At 50.8% G+C, this 18,154-nt stretch overlaps 1 protein-coding gene across 3 annotated transcripts in view; it reads right to left on the reverse strand.

Annotated features, from left to right (window-relative positions):
• The window catches only part of PEMT (phosphatidylethanolamine N-methyltransferase), an 85,844-nt gene that overhangs the window by 15,379 nt on the left and 52,311 nt on the right, over nucleotides 1-18,154 (reverse strand). For all 3 annotated transcript variants that reach the window (XM_063617810.1, XM_055241095.2, XM_055241096.1), the window contains exon 3: nucleotides 1,367-1,482. In XM_063617810.1, the coding sequence (XP_063473880.1) occupies nucleotides 1,367-1,482 (116 nt within the window). The remainder of the gene's footprint in view (nucleotides 1-1,366; nucleotides 1,483-18,154) is intronic.

The following is an 18,154-nucleotide window of genomic DNA, read 5'->3' on the forward strand; positions in this document are numbered from 1 at the left end:
CCTGGCCACGGAGGGGGAAGGCCTAGGCCACCCTCAGTGAGTGTGCAAGGGGCCTGACCACCAGCCAGGCCTGCCCCAGCTCTGCACGTGCTGGCATGGAACATTCACAGGCCCCTTCCTGTGTGCACCCAGTGCCTGCAGGCCAGGCTGGTCTGAGGGAGATGGGGCCATGGGTAATGGGGAGAGCCAGGCTACACGTACCCCATCCAAAGGGGCAGCTGTGCCTCAGCCCCAGTGTGCGCTCCATGTGGGGTGTGGCCAGGCACACACAGAGCCTCTGGTCTGTCTCAGCAAGTCAAAAATGGGGATTCTCTGGTGCAGCTAGTTTCTCATTTTTTGAAGCACCACGTGGTCCATGTTTAGTCCATGAGCTGCCGTGTGCAATGATTCTCAGGGTATTGTGGGTGGTGAGACCAGGGGCCCAGAGATGGGGCAGCTGCCCTGCACAGCCTGCATCCCCAGGTCGCCTGCAGCCATCACATTCCACGCAGGTGGGCCTTGTCTAGCCTGATGCCTGGGCAGAGAAATTCGCTCCCAAGTGCAGTGGGCTGTGCCTCATCATCTAGTTCCAGTTCTTCTTCTCTGACGTTTTCATTTGACAGCAGGAAGGTGCCTGTCCCAAGTCCAGAGATGGGCAAAGAAACTTTCTTTTAAAAAAAAAAAAAAAATGTGAGACGGAGTCTCACTCTGTCGCCCAGACCGGAGTGCACTGGTGCAATCTCAGCTCACTGCAACCTCCGCCTCCTGGGTTCAAGCAATTCTCCTGCCTCAGCCTCCCGAGTAGCTAGGACTGCAGGCACACACCACCACGCCCAGCTAATTTTTGTATTTTTAGTAGAGACGGAGTTTCACCATGTTGGCCAGGCTGGTCTCGAACTCCTGACCTCAGGTGATCCACCCGCCTCAGCCTCCCAAAGTGCTAGGATTACAGGTGTGAACCACCGCACCCAGCCTCAAAGAAGCTTTCTGATGCTGATTCAAGCCTAACCTGGAGAGATGGTCAGGCCTGACCCCTGAGGGCTCCCGAGCCAGTATCCACCTTCTGACTGGATGCTTCCTGGAGGAGACTCCTAAAACAGCCTTGTCTACATGGCAGAGGCTGGGATGTGACCTTGGGACCACCCAGGCATTGTCCCTTGTCCCCCATTCACATATCCCCATTCCTGAGGTCACTGGGGCTCCTCTGCTGGCCAGAGTCTAAACGGCTGGGAGGGGTAGGGTGGCTTGCTGTGGCAGGTGGCTCTGAGAGCTAACCCCTGCGTGCTCAGACGCAAGACTCCCGCATGGGGTGGGACAAGGTACCACCAGCAGCGGCCCTCCCGCTAGCCCAGGGGTTGTGGCTCCCCAGTGAGAGAGCTGTGCTTACCAGTGCGAGCGCAGGAAGTTCAGGAGCAGGATGGTGACACTCAGGGTGTAGCAGGCCAGGTAGGGGGATCCGAAAGCCCTGCTCAGCTTGCGGGTCTTGTGTTCCCATCGTGCAACCTAAACCGTGGGCAGAGAACAAGAGCGAGATGTTTCCTGGGGAGACTCCAGGGTGGGGGTGGGGGGCGCATGCCTCTCTCTGCTTCCCAGGCTCCAAAGCCCCCATTTCCAAAGAAGAACTACACAGGAGCAACAACCACGTGCACCCCAGTTGCACATTATCTGCCCTAGAGCAAGTTCCACAGGGATTTTCACACTTGCTCAGTTCATCTGGACGGACAACAAGGTCCTTCTGGAAACAACCCTTCAACCAGACACAGCCATGAACCCACCAAGAGGCAGAAAGAGACATCTGGCCGAGAAGATCTGTCCCTGGTGAGACACATGGGGTCTGAGCTCAGGCCCTACCTGGGAGCTGCTGAGTGCGTCCCACAGACTCTAAAAGGGCCCCAGCAGAACTGCCAGAGGAGCCCAGGGCTGCAGGAGCACACAGCCTTCAGGGCACAGGCCCAAATTCCCGCTGGGGGCCTCACAAAGTGTCCATCACAGGCACAAAGCAAACCAAAGAAAACCCCTCACCCTCCTCCCTCTGCCCAAGTGCTCTTCTCAAGGCACAGACTTTCAAACAGTGACTTTTAGCCTCAGAATCCTTTTACTTTGTTGTTGTTTTTTTTCAAACTAATCACATCTGGAATCTCAACATCTGGCCACCAACGGTGGAGAGAAGGGAGCTCTTCCTGCCTGTCTGCTGTTTCCACAGTACTGAGCTGGTTATCGCCGGGCCTGGCCCAGCACACTGAGGAAGGAACGGAGAGAAGGAGAGGGGGCAAGGAGGATGCAAAAAAGACAAGCATGCAGCCTGGGGTCAGGGGCTGGGCTCTAGGTCTGTGAGCAAGTTGCCTGTGGGCCCAGAGCAAGAAGAGCCTCAGAGGCCTGCTCCCAGCCACCTACCTCCACCCCAGCCCCAGCAATGACTGCTGCCTGCTCCACTTCCCAAGTGGACCTGCCTTTCCCAGCAGTTGCGGCAGGAGAGTGATTAGCGATGATTTCCTCAAGGCCACTGACTCCCAGGAGGTGGCTCCCTAGTGAGTCCTCTGGCCCCTGTCCTCAGAGCTCCTTGGCAGTGGCAGGCTAGCAGGCAGCAGATGGGGGTGCGGGGCACGCCAAAGTTTACAGGAAGGAGAGGTGAAGGAGGTAGCTCCCGGGCCTTCCCCTCAACCAGCTGTTGGCACTGCAGCCAATTCTCCCAGAAGGTAAGCAAGCCCTAGTCCAGGTCCCAGCAGGTGGCCGCTGCTGACTCTGTGGGAAGCTCAAAAGGCGGAAGGAATGTGCGCTGCAGGGGTGAGGAGGGGGCTGCGGTGACCTTGCTGGGAATGTGTGGGGTGGGGGTGGGGGAAGAAGAGAAGCAGCCTGCAGAGAGCACTGCGGGGGCCCAGGACCACAGCCTGCTTTGTTTTGTTTTGTTCCAATTTTGAGATAAAATTCAAAGTAGTTTTTAGCTGTGCAACCATCACCACGGTCTAAGTCCAGAACATTTAATCACCCCAAGTAGAAACCCCGTCCTCCCCCTCCCCCCTCTGCCAGCCCGTGGCAACCACTCATCGCTTTCTGTCGCTATGGATGCGCCTATTCTGGACGTTTCATATAAACTGAATCACACGCTACACGGTCTTTTGTGTCTGGTGCTTTGACTTTATGTAACGTTCTCAAGGTTTGTCCGTGCCACAGTGCATAAATGCACTTCATTCCCTCTTACGGCTGAATACAACTCCAGTATATAAAGATTTTGTCCACCGGTTCAGCAGCTGATGGACACTTGGGTTACGTTAGCAGCACTGTCCACGGTGACCAAGGCCAAAGCCAAGCAACATTCGGGCACTTGCTAGGAACAATCGTGCCCAAGTGTTTTGTGGATGTATTTTCACTGCTCTCAGGTATACACCTAGGAGTGGAATTGCTGGGTCACATGGTAAATCTATTCATTGAAAAGCTGTGAAACTGTTTGCTACAGTGGCTGCCCCATTTTCCAGCCCCACCAGCAATGCATGAAAATTCTAGTTTCTCCACATCCTCCCCAACACCAGTTATTTTCCGTTTTCAAAAATTATAGCCTTCAGGGGTGGGGGACACTGGGCGTGGTGGCTTACACCTCTAATCCCAGCACTTCCGGAGGCTGAGGTAGGAGGATTGCTTGAGCTCAAGAGCTCAAGACCAGCCTGGGAGACATAGTGAGAACCTGTCTCTCCAAAAAAAAAAAAAAAATTAAATTAAATTAGCCGGAAGATTGCCTGAGCCTAGAAGGTCGAGGCTGCAGTGAGCCAAGATGGCACACCACTGTACCCCAGCCTGAAGACAGAGCAAGACCCTGTCTCAAAAACAAAGAAAAGAAAAAAAAAAAAAATTTCGTAGCCATCTGAGTGGGTGTCAGGTGGCTTTTGTCTGCATTTCCCTAATGATAAAGAAATACCTTTCCAGTTGGGTGTGGTGGCTTACGCCTGTAATCCCAGCACTTTGGGAGGCCGAGGCAGGTGGATCATGAGGTCAAGAGATCCAGACCATCCTGGCTAACACGGTGAAACCCTGTCTTTATTAAAAATACAAAAATTAACCAGGTGTGGTGGTGCGCATCTGTAGTTCAGCTACTCAGGAGGCTGAGGCAGAAGAATTGCTTGAACCTGGGAGGCGGAGGTTGCAGTGAGCTGAGATTGCGCCACTGTACTCCAGCCTGGCAACAGAGCAAGACTCCATCTCAAAAAACAAAAACAAAAACAACAAAAACCTTTCCTTCAAGGGCTTTCTCTGCCATCCTCAGCCTCCCATGCAGCCCCCCTCCCCCAACAGACCCAGGCCACACCTGTCCCTTAGCCTCGGAAAGGGCCAATGCTAAATGGTCTTGCAGAATAATCTAATGACAACAGAAAAGCATGGAGCAAGACTAACTCATGCGGGAAAGAAAAAGAGGAAACCACGCCTTGCCTCCCAGCGAACTGGTATTCGATGGGGCTGTTATTCCCAGGCAATCGATAAACCAGCAGCCAGCAGGACTCCCAGAACTTCCTTCCCTGCCTGGCAGCACCACTGTGTCCTCACTGGGAGCCCAGCTGCTCATTTCATCCAACAATAAGCGGGTGCCGGACGCAGTCGCCTCCAGGGCCGTGCATGTGAGCCCTTAGTGGGCAGCGGCATGGCCCAGCGCTCTGCTGTCACTGCTCCTGGTTTTTGCCTGTCTTCTAGATTTCCAGAATCCTAGAGTGGGGATTCATTTGCCCAACCCTCCGTGCCCCTGGCTCAAATTTCCTCTCCCCGGGGCTGCCAGGACCCTCCAGGTAAATGTAAGCTTCAGATAAACAACAAACTGGCCAGGCGCAGTGGCTTATGTCTGTAATCCCAGCACTTTGGGAGGTCGAGGCGGGAGGATCATGAAGTCAGGAGGTTGAGACCAGCCAGGCCAACATGGTGAAACCTCATCTCTATTAAAAATTCAAAAAATTAGCTGGGTGCAGTGGTGTGCACCTGTAGTCCCAGCTACTCAGGAGGCTGAGGCAGGGGAACCGCTTGAACCCAGGAGGCAGAGCTTGCAGTGAGCCGAGATCATGCCACTGCACTGCAGCCCGGGTGACAGAGCGAAACTTCGTACCAAACAACAAACAAACAAACCATGTTTTGGTGCAAGCTGTCCCATGGGACTGCTTTTAATCCTAAAACAGTCTGTGCTGTTGACCTGGAACCCTAATGCAACTGGGCCCTGGGTGTGTGTTTGCTCCATTCAGTAGCCCAGCCTCTCCCACACCCTGGCAAGGAGTCCCCCGCTGAGCTCTGGAACACACAGGTCTCCTTCCCAAATGCCGGCTCCTTTTCTTTTTTTGCAAATCTCACCCACAGCCTCTACCCTAAGGCAGAAGAGACAGGCCCAAGGCAAGTGGAGTGGGAGGAAAACAGGGATGGGGTCAAGACCCAGGGATACCATCCTGGCCTTGACGTTCGCTAAAAGCCGACGGCACTTCATAGGCAAACCACTCAGCTGCCCGCTACCTCAACTGAGTCAGCTGCAAAGTACAAAAAACAGGATGGACAGTACCCCCTACCCTGATCCCTGAGCCAGCGTGGTAGGAGGGGTAGAGCAGGTGAGGGATGAAAGGCTCCCAGCCCTGGCATGAGGCCCAGGACATGTGAGAGCGCCCGTCTCTCCCCCTATCCATGGCTCAGAGCAGGGACTGTGTCTGTTTTCCTTCTGGGTCCCACTCAGATGGGAACCGCCTCTGCCCATGCACATGCCTATGGTGCCCGTCTGGCCTGAGGTGGCAGCTCCGGCCTCTGTCTCCATGCCAGGACCCATGCTTCTTCCCTGCCCTTTCCAGGGCACTATTCTTGGTGTCCTTGGACTCAGAGGTTGTAACTGGCAGCCCAAGATGTGTTCTGGTCAAACTCATAGCATGTTTAAAATATTTGGATCAACAATTAAACACTCAGCGTTTTTCACATAAAAGCCAAGGCTTCCCAAATCTTGGCAATGAGCACAGCCTTCCACCCCACAAGGCCTCCGCCAGCCCAGCTATGCAGTAAGGGCCCAAGAAGCATGACCCCCTTCTGGGGACAAGACCCTTTCCTAGAGACTTCCTATTGGTCTCTCAAATTTCCTACGCGTCCTTGAAGTGCAGCCGCAGAAAGTCTAGTTTTTTATTTTTGTTTTTGTTTTTAGACGGAGTTTCGCTCTTGTTGCCCAGCCTGGAGTGCAATGGCGCGATCTCGGCTCACCACAACCTCTGCCTCCCGGGTTCAGGCGATTCTCCTGCCTCAGCCTCCCGAGTAGCTGGGATTACACGCATGCGCCACCATGTCCGGCTAATTTTGTATTTTTAGTAGAGATGGGGTTTCTCCATGTTGGTTAGGCTGGTCTCGAACTCCCAACCTCAGGTGATCCGTCTGCCTCGGCCTCTCAAAGTGCTGGGATTACAGGAGTGAGCCACCGTGCCCGGTGAGGGTAGAGTTTTTTAATCCCTCTTTGAAGTGAGACATGGCTCCTTCACACTCACTGAAGGACTGATGGGCGAGTGTCCACCCCAGTGCCCAGGAGGGCAGCTCGTGGCTCCCAGCGCCGGGTTCTGGGCTCAAACACCGGCTCCTCTACTTGCAGCTTGGGCAGGTTATTTCCCTTCTCTCTGCCTGTTTCCTGATCTGTAAAATGGAGCTAATAATTCTCTCGACTGCGTCACAGAGTTGCTGTGCGGATTAAGTGAATTCCTGCCCATGAAATGCCTGGAGCAATGTCTACACCAGGCGCGTGGGCGCATGGCGATGCTGCTGTTTGTTTTGTTTTGGAGTGGGCAAAAGGGTGAGAGTCAAGAGGCTAAGTCCACGCTATTGGCCTGACGGGCCTGGGCAAAGCTGATGAAGAAAGTCTGTTGTGAAGCAGTGTCCCCAGGGAGAGGACAGGCAGACAGACCTGTGCCACACTGGGCTTGCCAGCTGCCAGGCCTCTCCCTCTGCGGCCAGCCCTTGACGGACTCTCAGAAGCTCCTCCTCTCCCATCTTGTCCTTCCCTGGCTAAATCTGCCTAATACTCAGCTGCAGTGGTAGGTCCCATCTGGATTCCACAGCCAGGACCCCCCACCACCTGGCCCAGGGCTCCCAGCCTGGGCACCTGGGGGTCTAGAATGCCCCAAGCAAAGGGCTAGTGCTTCACATTGGTAATGAATGCTGGGGAGGAGCGGGTGTTTCCATGAGCTTTGCCAAGGGCCCACAGAACCACTAAAGGAGCCCGTCCCTTTCGTTCAGATGATGTGGGCCATGTGCCAGCACAGAGGGGCTCATGAGCTCTAAGCTTCCTTCTGCCTTCCTGCTTTTACCTCCCGAACCGCCCCCACCTCACTTATACAGCTGGATCCCCCCCTCTGCCTGCCTGACTGGCCCCCTTTCCAGCCCCAGGAGCTGCAGCCAGTGCCTTCTCACTCCTGAACTCCTGCCTCGCGGGCCCAGCAAGATGTGGCTGTGGCCTAACAGTTCACACTGCGTCTGCCTCTGCCTGCACTATGCTGAATCCCGCGCGGGGCTACCACCCGAGGAGGCGCTCAACAAGCACGGGTCTGTGTGGAATGATGGATGCATCAGCGCTCTGAGGCCTTCTCTTCTCTCCTCTTTCCCTCGCCCTGCAGGGAGCCAGGAAGGGAGGGGAACACTAGCTGGGCTCCATGAAGAGAGGAGGGGCCCTAAGGCCCCCAGGGTACCTGTAGGTGACATACAAATGTCTGAGTGAGAGGTCCCCAGGGCAGCAGGGAGCCTGCCCATGACTCCTGTCTCTCCCTCATCCCACCCTGGCCCCCCAGAACCACAGGCTCCTATGAGAGGTCAGGGACCTCAGAGGCGGCGGAGCCCAGCCCTCCATTGGCCTTCCGAACAGCAACTCGGGGCTCCACTGGCATCAGGAGGCGGGATCCGGGATCCCTCAGTCCCACTGGAGTTGACAAGGACGGCTGAGGCTGCCAAGCCCACCAGGCATCCCCTAGGCCAGCCCTGATGGCCCAGGCCCAGTGGCATGAGGACAGCCCATCGAGGCGTTTCCTCCCCAGCCCCAGATCAAGGTCACTGTGATACCGTCACATAAGCCTCATGTGCACGCCAAGTGCTGTCCACACCGCGCATCCCAGCAGGGCCTGGACCCCTCTCCCTTCTCACCAGGGCTCATGGTGGATGGGGTGTGTGCGGGGAAGCTCAGCAGAGCCCAGCACAGGACCCAGTCACTGCCAGCTAGGCAGGCCCTGGGCCAGCGAGCAAGTGCGTGTATAAACAGGCGGCTCTCCCAGGTCACACCGCGTCAGCCACCTCTGCTCTGCACATGCTAGGCCCAGCCAGCCCGGTGACCTGGATCACACCTGCCCTTCCCAACACCCAGCTCCACCTGCCCTGCCAGGTGTGCACAGCCCTGGCTCCTTTCAGATCTATGCCACTCTGGCCAGTGCCGCTGAACCTGGGCCGGGGCCTCTCCAGGACATAAGACCAGTGGCAGCTCAGGGCAGCATCCAAAGCGTCCCACAGCACATGGCTCAACTGCCCTTCCACGTGACACAGCCTGCCCGAGGGCTCCAACAGTTATTGTCTCCAATAGGTCAACAGACCTGCCCACACCACCAGCTAGTCCAGTGAATCAATCCCTGTCCAAGGTACACCCAAGCTCTCACCCTGTGGTGGGCACACTTTTCACTGCAGTGCCAGAGAGCAGGTCCCAGCACCAGCTGCCCGCTTGCAGACAACCCGCACCCGAGGCCCCAGCAAAGCGGCGTGACCCAGCTTCACACCCGAGGGGCCATGGCACAGCGGGGGACGCTTGCTTCCCCCAGCCTCAGTGCTCATGCTCAACCTCTTCACTCCGCTTTGCTCCCCGGCTCCAGGATATATTCATTAAGTAAAAAAGCAAGTGCAGAGGAAGGTGCACCCAAACTGTTGTATAAGAAAATGAAGAGGGGCTGGGGGGAGATACACACACAGCACTTGCTTACATTTTCAAAAAGAAACAGGGGAAGGACAAACCCAAAACTGATCAAAATTGTTACCTACAGGTGAGGGAGGAGACATGCCAGACATTTACAAATGTCCTTTGTTGACTATGGAACCATGTAAATGTTTTGCATAATTAAGAGTAAGAACAGGGCGGGCACAGTGGCTCACACCTGTAATCCCAGCACTTTGGGAGGCCGGGGCGGGCGGATCACCTGAGGTCAGGAGTTCAAGACTAGCTTGACCAACATGGTGAAACCCCGTCTCTACAAAAATACAAAAATTAGCCGGGCATGATGGCAGGTGCCTGTAATTCCAGCTACTTGGGAAGCTGAGGTGGGAGAATCCCTTGAACCCGGGAGGCAGAGGTTGCAGTGAGCTGAGATGGCACCATTGCACTCCAGCCTAGGTGACAGAGAGACTCTGTCTCCAAAAAAAAAAAAAAAAAAAGAGAGAGAGAACAAAGGAACTATAGAAATCCAAAAACTCAATCAATGAACCTGTTAAAAACACAGATATGAAGTTTCAAGTGATTTTGAAATATAGTATCTTGACTAATCCTCCCTCCTGCCGCACAGCCTGAGGACAAAAGAACCAGAAAGATTCTAGACTGCATCGAGTAAATCTATTGTTGGTGATAAAATATTTAATAATACAGATATTATTATTATTTTGACTATATACACATTAATTATGTTACTGTATTTAGGATCCAAGCTTCCTATAAGAGAAAAGTGGTACAAAAATGAAATTAGAAGGTTGAACAAAAACTTTTGAAATGGAAATATTGGTATGAATTCATTATTTATTTCTATTTCTAAAAAATTCATTTTTCCATTACAAAAAATTGGCCGGGCGTAGTGGCAGGTGCCTATAATCCCAGCTACTCAGGAGGCTGAGGCAGGAGAATTGCTTGAACCCAGGAGGCGGAGGTTGCAGTGAGCCGAGATGGTGCCACTGCATTCCAGCCTGAGCGACAGAGTGAGACTTCGTCTCAAAAAAAAAAAAAAAAATCATTTTTCCTAGAGAGGTCTAGAACAGTGAGCACCCTAGCATTCAAACTGTGGTCTCCAAATATCATTTTCCACTAAAAATAACCAGAGCTCCTTGGTTAAAAGGCCGATTCCAGTCTACTCTGGGAACAGAAGATGTTGAACCTGAGACTGAAAGATATGAAAGACGAGGTGGAAATGCCAGAAGAACACTAAGAAACACTTGAAGGGTCCCCAGCTGGCTAAAGGCGGACATGCTGAGGTTGCTAGGACACTAACGCATTATTCTGAAATGTTTTTTTTTTTCTTTTTTATGAGACAGGGTCTCAGTCTGTCTCAGCAGGATTGTGTTTATTCACAGACAACAATAATCATCTATGTCAAAAATCAGATGGAAACCACAAATAGATGGATATGAAAATACAAAAAACTTAGAATGCTCAAGACAACTCTGAAATAAAAGGACAAAGTGGAACTAACACAACCAGATTTTGAGATGTCTGACAAAGTGCTAAGGCAATTCAGTAGAGAAAGGACAATCTTTCCACAGATGCCACTGGAACAATTGGCTATCATATGCAAAAAAAAAAAAAAAAGTGAACTTCAATCCATAACTCAGAAAAAATATAAAAATGCATTCAAGATGGACTATAAATAGAAATATAAACCTAAATCTACATATAAATATATCAGTCTAAATATATAAAGCCTTCTAAAACTTTTAGAAGAAAATAGACTAGAGAGAATCTTTATGATCTTAGATTATATGATGATTTCTTAGGCACAATATGAAAAGCATGATTCATAAAAGAAAACGTGATAACTTGAAATTCATCAAACTTTTAAACCTTCTTCTCTTCAAAAGACATTCTTGATAGAATGAAAGGATCAGCCACAGACTGGCAGAAAATATTGGCAAAGCACGTACTTCTTGAAGGACTTATATCAAAAATATATACAGAACTCTTAGAACTTGATAATAAGAAAACAAAAAACTCAATTTTTTTCAACGGGCAGAAAAACCCAGAGCTAACATCATACTTAATGGTGAAAGACTGGATGCCTTCCCCCTAAACTCAGCAACAAGACAATGAAAGGACGTTCACTCTTACCACTGCAATTCAACTTTGTACTAGAGGTTTAAGCCAGGACAATTGGGCAAGAAAATGAAATAAAGGCATTCAGATTGAAAAGAAATATGTAAAACTAACTCTATCCACAGATGACATAATCTCATACATTAAAAATCCTAAGGAATCCACTAAAAAAATTCAAGCTAATAAATGAGTTTAGCAAGGATACAAGATATGATTGTATTTCTACACACTTGCAATAAAAAGTCTGAAAGTAGGAATCAAGAAAACAATTCCATTTACTATAGCATTTAAATGAGTAAAATACTTAAGAATAAATATAACAAAAGTACAAAACTTACTCTCTGAAAATGAAACATTGTTCAAAGAAACAAAAGATCTAAATAAATGGACAGACATCCCATGTTCATGGATTACACACTGGTTAAGATGGCAATACTCTCCAAACTGATCTAGAGATTCAATGCAATCACAATCAGAATCTCAGCTGACTTCTTTGTAAAACTGACAAGCTGATTCTAACATCCATATGCATATTTAAGGGTCATAAAATATCCAAAACAATCTTTTTAAAAAAAAAAAAAAAAAAGGGCCAGGCTCAGTGGCTCATGCCTATAATCCCAGCACTTTGGGAGGCCAAGGGGGGCATATCACCTGAGATCAGGAGTTCAAGACCAGCCTGGCCAGCATGGCAAAACCCATCTCTACGGAAAATACAAAAATTAGCCAGGAGTGGTGGTGGGCACATGTAATCCCAGCTACTTGTAAGGCTGAGGCAGGAGAATCGCTTGAACTCGGGAGGCAGAGGTTACAGTGAGCCGAGATCGTGCTATTGCGCTCCAGCCTGGGTGACAGAGTGAGGCTCCGTCTCAAAAAAAACACAAAAAAACAAAAAACCAAAGTTGGAGGACTCACACTTCCTGATTTCAAACTTGCCACAATGCAACAGTAATCAAAACAGTGTGGCACTGACATAGGGATAGACATAGACCAATGGAATAGCATAGAGAGCCCAGAAATAAACTTCCACATACATGGCAAGTGATTTCCAACAAGGCTGCCAAAACAAATGAATGTGGAAAGAATAGTCTTTTCAACAAATAGCACAAGGACAACAGGATATTCACATGCAAAAGAATGAAGGTGGACTCTCAGCCTCACATCATATACAAAAACTAACTCAAAATGGATCAAAGACCTAAATGTAAGAGCTAAAACTATAAAACTCTTAGAAGAAAACATAGGTATAAATCTTCATGACCTTGGATTTAGCAATGGTTTCTCAGATGCGACACCAAAAGCACAAGCAATGAAAGAAAAATAAACTGGCTTTATCAAATATTTAGACTTTTGTACTTCAAAGGATTCTATCATGAAAATACAAAGACAACCCACAGAATGGGTGAACATATTTGTAAATTATTTATCTGATAAAGGATTGTATAGAATATATAAAGAATTCTTACAAAATGGCTAAAAGTAAAGAGGGTTGGAGAGAAGCAGAGCAATTAGAATGCTCACTCCTTGCTAGTCAGAATGCAGAATGGCACAATCACTTCTGAAGGCAATTTGGCAGTGTCTCTCTTTTTTTTTTTTTTTTTTTTTTTGAGACAGAGTCTTGCTCTGTTGCCCAGGCTGGAGTGCAGTGGCGTGATCTTGGCTCACTGCAACCTCCGCCTCCCAGGTTCTAGCAATTCTCCTGCCTCAGCCTCCCAAGTAGCTGGGATTACAGGCGCATGCCACCGTACCTGGCTAATTTTTGTATTTTTAGTAGAGATAGGAGTTTCAACATGTTGGCTAGGCTGGCCTTGAACTCCTGACCTCAGGTGATCCACTCACCTCAGCCTCCCAAAGGATTACAGACATAAGCCACTGCATCCAGCCCAGTTTGGCAGTCTCTTGAAGCGTTACACACACACCTACCACCACATGACCCAGCCATTCCACTCCTAGTATTTACTTAAGAAAGATGAAAGCAGCTATCCAGGCAGACTTGAACATGGATGTTTACAGTAGCTTTACTTGTAATAGTCAAAACCTGGAGACAATCCAAATGTCCATCAACCAGTGAATGAGTAAACAAACTACGGTGAATGGATACAATGGAATACTACTCAGCACTAAAAAGGAACTACCAGTCCATGTAAGAGCATCCATTACCCACAAAATAACTATGCTGAGTGAAAGAAGCCAGACAAACATAGGGTATACTGTATGATTCCATTTTCATAAAATTCCTGAAAATGCAAACTACAGAAAACAGATCAGCAGCAGCCTGGGTTAGAAAGGGCAAGAGGGGCTGGGGGGATCTCAAAAGTGGGAATGGATATGTTCACAGTCTTACCTGAGTACATGCCTCCTGGCTGTAGAAACACGTCAAAACTCAAATTGTAGGCGGGGCACAGTGGCTATCGCCGGTAATCCCAGCACTCTGGGACTTTGGGAGGCCAAGGCAGGAGGATTGCTTGAACCCAGGAGTTTGAGACAAGACTGGGCCAGATGGTGAGACCCCCATCTCTACAAAAATAAAAACATTAGCCAGTGCAGTGGCACATGCCTGTAGTCCCAGCTACTCTGGAGGCTGAGGTGGGAGGATCACTTGAGCCCAGGAGTTCGACACTGCAGTACGAATGCACTCCAGCCTGGGTGACAGAGCAAGACCCCATCTCTAAAAGAGACAACTCAAATTGTATGTTTCATATAGGTGCACTTTGCTGTAAGTTGGTTATTCCTCTATAAGGCTATTTTATTTTATTTTATTTTATTTTTTGAGATGGAGTCTCGCTCTGTCACCCAGGCTGGAGTGTGTGGCACAGTCTCAGCTCACTGCAACCTCTGCCTCCCAGAATCAAGCAATTCTCTCGCCTCAGCCTCCTGAGTAGCTGCGATTACAGGTGTGCGCCACTATGCCTAGCCAATTTTCGTATTTTTAGTAGAGACGGGGTTTCACCATGTTGGCAGGGCTGGTCTCAAACTCCTGACCTCAGATGATTCACTAGCCGTGGCCTCTCAAAGTGCTGGGATTACAGGCTGAACCACCACGTCTGGCCTGTAAGGCTATTTTAAAATGAAATTATTAATTTTGCTGAATGTTTAATGTATTATATTATTAAAAGTCCTTACTTATGGCCAGGCGTAGTGTCTCACACCTGTAATTCCAGCACTTTGGCAGGCCGAGGCGGGTGGATCATGAGGTTGGGAGATTGAGACCATCCTGGCCAACATGGTGAAACCCCGTCTCTACTAAAAATACAAAAATTGGCCGAGCGTGGTGGCATGTGCCTGTAGTCTTAGCTACTCAGGAGGCTGAGGCAGGAGAATCGCTTGAACCCAGGAGACGAGGTTGCAGTGAGCTGAGATCGTGCCACTGCACTCCAGCCTGGGCGACAGACAGAGACTCCGTCTCAAGAAAAAAAAAAAGTCCTTACTTGTTAGAGATACATTTTGCATTTCATATGTATGTGAGATATTTACTGATGAAATTTGATGTCTGGATTTGCTTTAAAACACTCTAGTGAAAGGAAGCAGACAGGAGTGAAGGGGAAGAGGCAGAGAAGGGGCAGAAGACAGATGGAACAAGAATGACATATTGTGAGAGAATTCTTGAAGCTGGGCATTGGGTATCGTGGTGCAGGGGTCATTAAACGGTTCTAGTTTAGTGTATGTTGCATATTTTTGAAAATAAAAAGTTAGAAGGCAAATCCAGGCTTCACTGTTTCCCAGCTGTGTGAGCTCAGGCAAGTCCCCAACTTCCCTAGGGGTGAGAGTCCCCATCGGTGAGCAGGGGATGCTCCTGCCCTCCCTTGGGTTCTGTGAGGGCCTTGGTCCAGTGTCTGGCAATGGCTCCCTTATTCTGCCACTGTCTCCCCAAGGGCCTACAATCTCCTTAACTGTGGCATGCAGGCCCTGTGCCACTGCACTGACTGTGGCATGCAGGCTCTGATGACACCCACGGCACAGTGACGTCAGCCGACACTGGCACAGGGCTTGTTGCACGCCAGGTGCTGGGGTGAGTGCAGCCATGTATCCTATTCAATCTGCATGCCAGCCCCACAGGGGACGTCCTATAGTGTGCCTCCCTTACAGGACTTGCCAAGGACACACAGTGAGTAAATGGATTGTAACTCAGGTCTGGCTTCAGTTATGACCCCTGCCACATGCTGTTCCTGAACATTCTGGGGCCTCCCAACTCTGATGAGGGGATCTGTGCCAATCTGACTTCACAGGACCATCTCCCCTCACTCAGACCCCAGCCTCTGTCCTTGGCTTCACCCAACAAGCTCAGGCCAAGTTCAAAGGCCTCCTCTGTCTGCCTCCGAGTCCAAAGCACAACTAGGCAGCCCCCAACTTTCCTCCTGGACAAGGGAGCCCCAGGGTCCCTTGTCACCTCTGTCAAGAACTCAGCAGCCCCGCAAGGAACAGACCAGCAAAGGTGACCTCATGGGAGCATCCATGCCCTGGCTGGCTCCTGTGGGTTTGAGCAGAGGGAAATGGTACAGAGCTGTCCCTTCCTCACCCAGTGAGAAAGTCAATGGTGTTCCTCTCATGAGGGCCTGCTACACCTGCCCGTCCACCAGGTGTGACTCATGCTCCGTGCTCCCTGCATCCGCTGAAATGGTCCATCGGCCCCGTGGGACCTGGTATGGCCGGGAGCAGAACGAGGCTGGCCTGGCAGTGTCAGCCCCTACTCAGGGCAGCTCTGGTTCATGGTGCTGTTGGGCCTGGCCCAGTCTGAGTGGAAGGCAAGAGGCCCACAGCCCGAAACCCTTCACCAGTGCCAGCACCCAGCCTGGGAAGTCAGGGAGCGCGGGGTCTCCCTCAGCAGGTAAGACGGCCTCAGCTGCCCTTACAGGCCGGGGGGCATGGGAAGGACAGGGTGTCTGCCACGTGCTCCGCTGACGGGTCCCAGTGGAGATTTCAAGCTGGACGATGAGAATACATTTTGCTCCTTTTCCATGTCTGTCTGAGGGTCTCTGAGCCCTGCTTACACAGATGGCTCTGTCCTGAATGTGGGGCTGCTGCTGCCCTGGAAAGAAGAAGGGAGCCGGCATGCTCAGAGTCCAGCTTGGAGGTGGGAGCCCAGAGCTCCTCGAATCCTGCCCTGCTCCTGTGAGGAGGCCCCACCTGCTCCTGGGCCTGGCCCCCTTTGCCTTCCCCTTGCCCTGCTACTAAGAACCCCCCACCGGCCAGAGGGCAGATGCTGTCCCTGCAGGTCCCCAACCCCTGCCCTCCATGGGTGACTGTGGTCCAGCAACAGCAGAGGCCAGCTCCAGCCCAACACACCTGGCTCCCCCAAGCCCAGCTCAGCCCAGCCCAGGACCCTGAGCCATCCCCGTGCCCAGCAGCCTGCAGGGGCCTTCCCTATGCTGGCCCAGGCCTCAGGTGGGATCCCCTGTGTGTGCCACTCAGCTGCCGATTAGTCATGCTCTGCCACGTGGCCACCTCTTCCATCCCTGATACTTGTCTTCTGGGAGAAACCAGGAGGAGAGATAAGATAGAGAGGAAGAAAGAAAAGGAAAGGCCCAGACCACTCTTTGCTCCTGGAAGCTCTGGCCCCGAGACTGGGAGAGGCAGACCAGCCAGCAGTATGACCTGTGCCTGGATTTCCCGGGGAGGGAGATTTGAGACATGGACAGTGCCTGCTGCAGGGCCCAGCACGGCGTAGAAGGCAGGTGTCTTTCCTTCCCACCACTCAGCCTTCCAGGAGGCTCGGAGAATGTTTGTTGACTTGGAAGACAGTCACACAGTTGTGACTTGGGTGGGACCTCGTCCTCACGTCCAACCTGCCACCTCCAGGGAAGATCAGGGCAGAAAGCACCAGAGAGTGGTCAGCTGGCAAATGCCCTCCTCAGGAAGGGACAGCTGCTGCCGGGACCCATGGCACGCCCGTCCTTGCTGTCTGAGGTGGTCTCTCCGACACTGCAACAGGGGGCCAGTCAGGGGCCTGGGTCCCAGCCCTCCCAGCCCTCAGTGACCCACAGGCCCCACGATGGTAGAGGGAGGGTGCTAAAGACCTGGGTACCTGAGCCCAACTGGACAGGGAGGCAGGGAGGTCACTCCATCAATACACTCTGAGCGGCTTCTCCAAAGACGATGGCCAGCAGCGGCACAGAGAGCCCCAGGCCAGGACGGAGGCAGTATTATGTCATTGCTGTCACGGCTCTCACTTAAATAAAATATATATTTAAAAATGTACCTCAGGCTGGGCAACAAAGTGAGACCCTATCTCTACAAACAATTGAAAAATTCTCTGGGCATGGTGGCACATGCCTGTAGTCCCAGCTACTTGAGAGGCTGAGGCAGGAGGATCGCTTGAGCCCAGGAATTTGAGGCTGCAGTGAGCTTCGATTACACCACTGCATTCCAGCCTGGGTGGCAGAACAAGACTCTGTCTCCAAAAAAAGAAAAAGAAATTAATAAATACACTACAGGGGAAGAGGCAGTTGTTTCATCAGAAGATTCGCCGAGTCATTTAAATAGGGAGGCTTTCTACTGCATTTATGATGTCTGATTTATGCACAGCTTTTTAAAGTGTCTTTTCTTTTTACATAAAACAAACCCACCTGTACAAAGCAACTGAAAAAGTAGCTTAGGAGTGACTCCAACTATTAACCAAATATAGCACAAAGCGTGATCCGCCTTCTTGGGTCAATATTTACCTGGACTCCAGCCTGCCTCAGAAAGGAAATTTGAAAATATTTGGTGAGTGGCAGGATGGTTGTCTGGCTACACAGGCCGATAAGCAGCTGGGGCTCAGGTTTCCAAGCTGGCCTTTTACAGGCGAGAGACATTATCACCATCATCAATGCCCACGTGCTAGTAGTAACACCCACTGTCAGCCAGCTTTTTGTTTTGTTTTTGTTTTTTAAAGATTAGTATATTTTAGAAGAGGGGACTTTAAAAATCATTTTTAGGTCAGATTTATGAAGATAACATATAGAGTAAAATGTACCCTTTTTAATGTACAGGTCTATGAGTCTTGTTGTTGTTGTCTGATTTTAGTAAAGATGGGGTCTCGCTATGTTGTCCAGGCTGGTCTCCAACTCTTGGACTTAAGCAATCCTCCCGCCTTGGCCTCCCAAAATGCTAACGTTACAGCTGTAAGCCACTGTGCCCCAACCAGGTCTATGAGTCTTGACAAATGCATACCACCAC

Source organism: Symphalangus syndactylus, chromosome 14 (genome assembly GCF_028878055.3).
Source record: "Symphalangus syndactylus isolate Jambi chromosome 14, NHGRI_mSymSyn1-v2.1_pri, whole genome shotgun sequence".
Lineage (NCBI taxonomy): Eukaryota > Metazoa > Chordata > Mammalia > Primates > Hylobatidae > Symphalangus > Symphalangus syndactylus.